The following is a 7,874-nucleotide window of genomic DNA, read 5'->3' on the forward strand; positions in this document are numbered from 1 at the left end:
CTCCTCGCTTTGTCCCTCCTTCTCCACGGCCTCATTCTATAAGATAAAAACCTATTTTACCATACCATACAAACACAACCATCCACAACCATCCATTTATACGTACCGCCAAAACATTTAGGACAAACTGAGCCGCCTCATCAGCAGAGAAGACTTTAAAAAGCCCGTCGCACGCCAAAAGTACAAATCTGAACAGAAACACACACACACCACAATTCATAAATATTCTTTAAAGAAACAGCTCACCATAAAATGGTGCTGAACGTGCATGTACAATATGTGACAGATATTGTATGACTTCAGAAGACTTGGATCGTATAGACTACTTTAATGGTACTTTTATAGTGTTATACGGTCTCCGCGTGCATGTGAAACTCACTTGTCATGGCGCCTGAGCTGACAGCGTCGTAGGTCTGGAGTAGAAATCACTCCACAGCGTTTATACTGTCCATCACCTATAGAACGAGACACTTCCAACACGCCCAACACTCGCCCGTCCCTGCAAACACACATACGGTGACATCGACCGTGACCAAGGATAGACCCAAACTCCTGATGAGTCCAGATGGTCGTGTCCACATACACACACACACCTGACGGTGCCTCCTGCTCTCTGAATCCTCATGCGCTCTTCATAAATGGTGGGATTGTGTTCTTTACTTAGAGCCAGAGTCACACACTTTCTCTTCACAGAATCCTCGGCCTGCTCCAAACGACACAGCACTGCCTAACACACACACACAACATACACACAATGAAGAGGTGAAACAATAACACACTCACGCATACACACACACACACACACACAATGAAGAGGTGAGACGATAACACACTCACTTTGACCAAATGGCAGAAATCTGCCTCCAATTTATGTCACATTCTCATATTTTCTTCATGTTTCAACTTATAGAAGTGTAGGATCTGAAGGGTGTCTGGGATTCTCAGCGAGTATTGACGCTGACTAGCACCCCTGGAGTCGCTAGTTTGAATCCAGGGCGTGCTGAGTGACTCCAGACAGGTCTCCTAAGCAACCAAATTGGCCCGGTTGCTAGGGAGGGTAGAGTCACATGGGGTAACCTCCTCATGGTCGCTTTAATGTGGTTCTCGCTCTCGGTGGGGCGTGTGGCGAGTTGTGCGTGGATGCCGCGGAGAATGGCGTGAAGCCTCCACACACGCTAGGTTTCAGCGGTAACGCGCTCAACAAGTCACGTGATAAGATGCGCGGATTGACGGTCTCAGACGCGGAGGCAACTGAGATTCGTCCTCCGTCACCCGGATTGAGTCGAGTCACTACGCCACCACGAGGAATTCAAGATGGCGCTACTGTGAATAAGGTCCACTACAGCCAAACACCACTTGAGTAAATATCCAACACCTTCAACAATATATTATACCTTTCTGTTGCACTCCATCAAGCTATTTCTGAGCATAAGAACGTGTCCTATGTGAACACCCCTTCAGAAACGTGTCTAATCGGTATCTGTGACCCTAAACCAGCCTATACAGGACTTCAAGAGCAACAAGCGGAATCGAGTAGTTTTCCTCATAAGCGTTTCTGACTTACTCGACTGTCTCCAAGGTTTGCTACATACAGAACATCATCCACGACCAGTACACATGTAGCTGTGGAACCGTCCTTCCAAGCGGGCTTCCTGCAGACAAACACACAGTACAATCACGCACTGGGATGCGTCATGCACACCAGCACTGAATAAAACAAACTCACTGGCTGGACGCTTTCTTTAGAAAATCCTCATCTGTTTGACGGAAGCTGTCCAGCAAACATTTCCTCACCAGCTTCTCCAGGTTCTCTACATCACCTGCAAATCAGAATGCATTGTGGGTAATAGCGTTATACGGAAAACCCTCAAGCATGCACGGTCGAGTTGTGAGTGCGTTTAAAGTGTTTTAACCTTTAGGAAACTTGCAGGCCAGTGTCAGATGCAGATTCTCAGCAGCAAACTGAGACGCTCGAGCTCCACCGTGACCATCAAACACAGCGAAGTACGCAAGCCGAGAGCTGAAAACACAATCGCATGTAACGGGAACACAAAATCACAACCTGGTCTCATACAATGAAAGAAACTATAACAAAAGAGTTTTACGCAGCACTTTCTATATTTAACTGCAATTTTCTGGTAAGATTTAACACTAAAAGTGCTACAACCACTGTGCGTTTTTACTCTAATGCATCGTGGATAAAACAGCAGATTATCAGTTAATAAACACTTTCTTTTCGCACTTTTCCTCACATGACATCAAAACACTTTTACTAGCGTGCATGACGTGTAAACGATACAATTAAACGTTAATCAACTAAATTTAAAATTGTGATTGATTTTTATTCACTTTCACACAAATAATGGATAAAACGGCAGATTATCAGTTAATAAACACTTTCTTTTCGCATTTGTCCTCACATTTTAGGACACTATCGGTTATGTTTAGGTTAAAGAATTAGGTCAGGGAGGTCATTAAAACATCTAATATTTACCTTAAAAACCTTGTCTGATTACAACACCATTTCACTCGCTTTTGGCGCCCCCCCGCTGGACATTTCGGTGGTAAACTGCAGCCAAATGTGTAATGAAGCATGTAATCATCATAAACGTTGTCACGTAGATGTCATGAGATCAGGCTGGCTTTTTTTTACAATAAATCATCCCCGGTGTCCATGGCGATTGTGATTTCAAGCTTGATTACACTTCCTAGCAGGGCTGGACTGGGAAGAGAAATCGGCCCGGGATTTTACATAGCAACTCGCCCAAAAGGTATTGAGCGGTGGGAGGGGGGGTGGAGGGGTTGAGCCAAAAGTTGAGCGGGGGGGGAGGGGTCGCAGCACCATTTTCTGGTCCGTTCTGCATAACATGGTGGCTCATTTTAGCTTATCGCAGCCAATTGGGCCCGTTTCGCTGCCAACCCACCGGCCCGCTCGGTTCTACCGATTGGCCAGTCCACCACTGAACAGCCACAAAGTGCGTCGGCCCACTGGGAAAATGCTCGGTATGCCAGAGTAACAGTCCAGCTTCCTAGCACCATCTAGTGCCCTGCACATGTCTCCAACACTAGGAAGTGTAATCAAGCTTGAAATCATGATCAGGTCTAGAGACTGCACTGGCAAGGCGTACAGTGAAAAGGAGTTAAGAAGATGTTAAGACATGGATTAAACCACTGGAGTCGTATAGTTTAGTTTTATGCTGCCTTTATGTACTTTTTGGAGCTTTAAAGTTCTGAACAACATTCACTTGCATTGTATGGACCTACAGAGCTGAGATATTCCTCTAAAATCTTCATTTGTGTTCTGCAGAAGAAAGAAAGTCATACATATGTCATGAGGGTGAGTAAATGAGAGAATTTTCATTTTTGTGTGACCTATCCCTTTAATGTTATTTATACTTCATTATATATTATTTATACCCTGCTGCCCATATTTGTTGTGGGGTCCAAAATTATTTTGAATGCTTAAAGTATAGTGTGACAGGCACTTTATATAGGCACTCACACTTGAGAAGGTAAATTCATCACACTGGCGGTCATGTCGGGAAGCAGGACGTGTGCATCTTGCATTTCTTCTCTCTCTCCACGTCTCGCTGCGACGAACCCCATCAGCTTCGCGAGATCAGCTGCAGCACAACGAACCGAAAGAGGCCAAAATCATCATTTCAGTACAGACACACACACATACACTCATCCTGAACACACTCTCTGTCAGTAATACAATGTGTGTGGAAAGCTGAAAACCTTTACAAACTTTCTTTTCCTCTTGATTCTTGTCTTGCACCTCTGTTTCCTCCGAGCTGACTTCTCTTTTCCTCTTCTCTCCTCGTTCCTCATCTACAAGCTGCTCCGGCTTTTTGGTTTTAACTGGACCTGCTAAATAAAACGGACACAGTTGAAGTCAGAAGTTTACATACATGGTCACTCCATTACCTTGACTTTGTTGCCATTAAGTCATTTTGCCTCAACTTTGAGGTGTGCTTAGGGTCATTGTCCATTTGGAAGACCCATATGCGACCGAGCTTTAACTTCCTAGCTGATGTCTTGATATGTTGCTTCATTATATCCACATCATTTTCCTTCCTCATGATGCCATCTATTTTGTGAAGTGCACCAGTCCCCCCTGCAGCAAAGCACTCCCACAACATGATGCTGCCAACCCCATGCTTCACAGTTGGGATGGTGTTCTTAGGCTTGCAAGCCTCACCCTTTTTCCTCCAAACATAAGGATGGTCATGGATATTGTTTCATCAGGCCAGAGGACATTTCACCAAAAAGTAAGATCTTTGTCCCCATGTGCACTTGCAAACTGTAGTCTGGCTTTTTTATGATGGTTTTGGAGCAGTGGCTTCCTCCTTGCTGAGCAGCCTTTCAGGTTATGTCAATATAGGACTCGTTTTGCTGTGGATCTAGATACTCGTCCACCTGTTTCCTCCATCATCTGCACAAGGTCCTTTGCTGTTGTTCTGAGATTGATTTGCACTTTTCACACCAAACTACATTCATCTCTAGGAGACAGAATGCGTCTCCTTCCTGAATTTTCCAAGCTGCTTAAAGGCACAGTTGACTTAGTGTATGTAAACTTCTGACTTGAACTGTATATAATTAACACAAAACCCAGACTTCAAACCACATGAGAGATAGAGATACGTTTTATCATTTACAAACCCAAAACCATAGCAATGATATACAGACTACTGTATACTAACTACTAATTACACATAAGAATCTAGTGATATGCACATGTGATGCCCAAAATTATGTCTAACCTACATAAACATGTGTATTACATACAGTGTGCACTTACTCTCTGCAGTGTAAACAATCTCACAACTGTAACCACATCTATACACAGATATATAATATAAGCACATTCATAATAATAACGCATTTTAGCTGTAATACAATACGTTTATGTTAGCATATTGTGTTAGTAATACTGTTAGCAGCCTGAATGTCATATCGTCGACAGTTCAATACTCACTTTTCACTAATAACACCCCCGGAATAAATATTACTATATTTTTAGTGTAAATTAACCCACCTGGATGATTTGTAGGTTCTGGAAGATCATCAAATAAATCCATTTTAGAAGCACAACTGAAACTGACTAGCCTGTTAGCATCCGATATACCACATCAATTCACACGGAAACTGATACACTGCCACACTTATTCTGGCAGATACACGCTCAGTTAATATATAATTTCAGTCTTTGAATCACTGAGACCGGATGTTTGACTTTTAGAGGGTACATTTGATAAATTAATCAGCAGTTCGAAAGCGAAGCGCTGTTTGAATGAGTGTGTTTGAATCTGGCGTCTGGCGGGCTAATGCTAACTGAAGGTAAATTGCGAATATATTTATACAAACCGTCGGATAAAAACATATGTGTGTAAAGTTTAATATCAGTGTCATGAATGAACAAATTGAACACTTAAAAAATGACAAGATAGCTAGTTTTTATTTGTGTTGTCAGTTATATTTATTTATGTTACTAAGTTAATCATCAAGCGTTGGTGGTATAGTGGTGAGCATAGCTGCCTTCCAAGCAGTTGACCCGGGTTCAATTCCCGGCCAACGCAAAGATTTTTGTCTTTCTTATTTAGTAGTTTAACCTTTGTGCGACTTTCGGGACATTTTTTGTTTGTTTTTTCGATCGTTTTGGCTGTGCTAATGCCAACAGCATAAAGGTGTGTATTTTGGGGGAATTTTGCTATATAATTCCTATAATACACAAAATAGCTACACTCAGGACCTTCAGGACAAAAATGTCCCAATTGAACCCATTAAACTGCAATATTTGATCCCAGTGCCAATAAAGCATAAAATCATGCATTCTATGATATTATGCTTTCATTCCGGAGCCCTGGCTTCAACATTTAAAAATATATATTTTCCACCAGATGGTGCCATTTTTCTCAAGTTTAGCCTATGGAGCAAATACATCCTTTTCCCTATTTTCAGTTTGCTGTATTATCGAGCACTGCAGGCCAATTGAATAAATGATGCAGCTAAAATTGTGGTTGTGTTGATATGGATGTCAGTGTGTGTTTTGTGTGTGTATTCCATATTCATAGTAAAACCATAGTAGGCCTACTAATACAGAAAAGCAATAACTATGATAATAAAAAATTTGGGGTTATTTTTTGCAAATAAAATTTTTATAATTTAATAATAATTCAATAAAAAAATACAGTGGTATTAGTAGTAAAACTAAAGTAACCACAAGATAGTAACCATGGTTACTATATGGACAATGTTGGGTGTAATGCATTATTAGTATTTTCATTGAAAAAGTACGTGATTACTCTTGATTTTTCAGTAATTTAATTAGTTACTTCTGATGTAATTATGTTATATACTGTATATTCATTCTTCTTCCCCCAAGCCATCAGACTCCTCAATACTCAGAAACTGCACACTCTCTCTCTCACAGACACTCTCACACTCACACACACACTGACACACACACATTCTTACAGACACACTCACACACACACTCTTACAGACACACTCACTCAGACACACACTCACACACATTCTTACAGACACACTCAGACACACTCAGACACACTCTCACACATTCTTACACACACACTCACTCACTCAGACACACTCTCACACACACACTAACTCACTCAATCACACACACACACACATTCTTACAGACACACTCACTCACTCAGACACACTCTCACACTCACACTAACTCACTCAATCACACACTCACTCAGACACACTCTCACACACACACTAACTCACTCAATCACACACACACACACATTCTTACAGACACACTCACTCACTCAGACACACTCTCACACACACACTAACTCACTCAATCACACACACACACACACACACTCACACACACACACTCTCACTAACTCACTCAGACACTCTCACACACACACTAACTCACTCACTCACACACTAACTCACTCACTCACACACTCACTCAGACACACTCTCATACACACACTAACTCACTCAATCACACACACACACACACACTCACACATTCTTACAGACACACTCACTCACTCAGACACACTCTCACACTCACACTAACTCACTCAATCACACACACACACACACACACACACACACACACATTCTTACAGACACACTCACTCACTCACACACTCACTCAGACACACTCTCACACACACACTAACTCACTCACTCACACACACACACACACACACACTCTTACAGACACACTCTCACACATTCTTACAGACACACACACTCACTCAGACACACTCTCACACACACACTAACTCACTCACTCACACACACACACACACACACACACACACACATTCTTACAGACACACTCACACACAACACTCACTGACACTCTCACACACACATTCTTACAGACACACTCAAACATTCTTACAGACACACTCACACACACACACAACACTCACTGACACTCTCACACACACATTCTTACAGACACACTCACACACACACACACTCACTCACACACAGTCAGAATGAGACCTCCAGCAGACGTCTTTGAGACGTTTACGATTAAATCTGATCTTTTTAACATGTTTAGCCGATGGTAATTAGATTGTTATGCTTTCCAGATGAAAAGTCCCAAAACGGACATCTCCAGAGACGTCCGTGCGCTTTCTGGGTTGACATAAAACAGACCAGTTTGGCGTAACACAGACCTGATTTTAATAGTTTCACTGTACAGTAAGAAGGTATTTACATTCTTAAAGACGGCATATGTACAAAACAAATACAAAACAAATCAACTGAAACTGAGATGGACAAACAGCAATGACAGCGTGAATCTGATATAACTTAATAAAATAAATACTTAACAATCAGAGAGATCAGACACCCCTGGAGTC

At 41.9% G+C, this 7,874-nt stretch overlaps 1 protein-coding gene and 1 non-coding gene across 3 annotated transcripts in view; one reads left to right on the forward strand and one right to left on the reverse strand.

Moving 5' to 3' along the window:
* The window catches only part of ilkap (integrin-linked kinase-associated serine/threonine phosphatase), a 6,132-nt gene extending 815 nt beyond the window's left edge, over positions 1-5,317 (reverse strand). Inside the window, exons 1-10 of one of the 2 annotated variants that reach the window (XM_052106785.1) lie at positions 5,042-5,317; positions 3,742-3,873; positions 3,503-3,623; positions 1,914-2,020; positions 1,727-1,820; positions 1,565-1,652; positions 594-727; positions 380-499; positions 107-188; positions 1-36 (exon numbers count right to left, since the gene is read on the reverse strand). In XM_052106785.1, coding sequence (XP_051962745.1) covers positions 1-36; positions 107-188; positions 380-499; positions 594-727; positions 1,565-1,652; positions 1,727-1,820; positions 1,914-2,020; positions 3,503-3,623; positions 3,742-3,873; positions 5,042-5,084 — 957 coding nt within the window. In that variant the 5' untranslated portion in view covers positions 5,085-5,317. Of the gene's footprint in view, positions 189-379; positions 500-593; positions 728-1,564; positions 1,653-1,726; positions 1,821-1,913; positions 2,021-3,502; positions 3,624-3,741; positions 3,874-5,041 lie in introns of both variants that reach the window. The other variant, XM_052106784.1, reaches the window with a different exon arrangement.
* Positions 5,318-5,510: 193 nt separating this feature from the next.
* trnag-ucc (transfer RNA glycine (anticodon UCC)) lies at positions 5,511-5,582 on the forward strand. Its single transcript has one exon. It is a non-coding gene; the product is annotated as a tRNA-Gly (tRNA).
* The last annotated feature ends 2,292 nt before the right edge of the window (positions 5,583-7,874 follow it).

Source organism: Xyrauchen texanus, chromosome 36 (genome assembly GCF_025860055.1).
Source record: "Xyrauchen texanus isolate HMW12.3.18 chromosome 36, RBS_HiC_50CHRs, whole genome shotgun sequence".
Taxonomy (NCBI): domain Eukaryota; kingdom Metazoa; phylum Chordata; class Actinopteri; order Cypriniformes; family Catostomidae; genus Xyrauchen; species Xyrauchen texanus.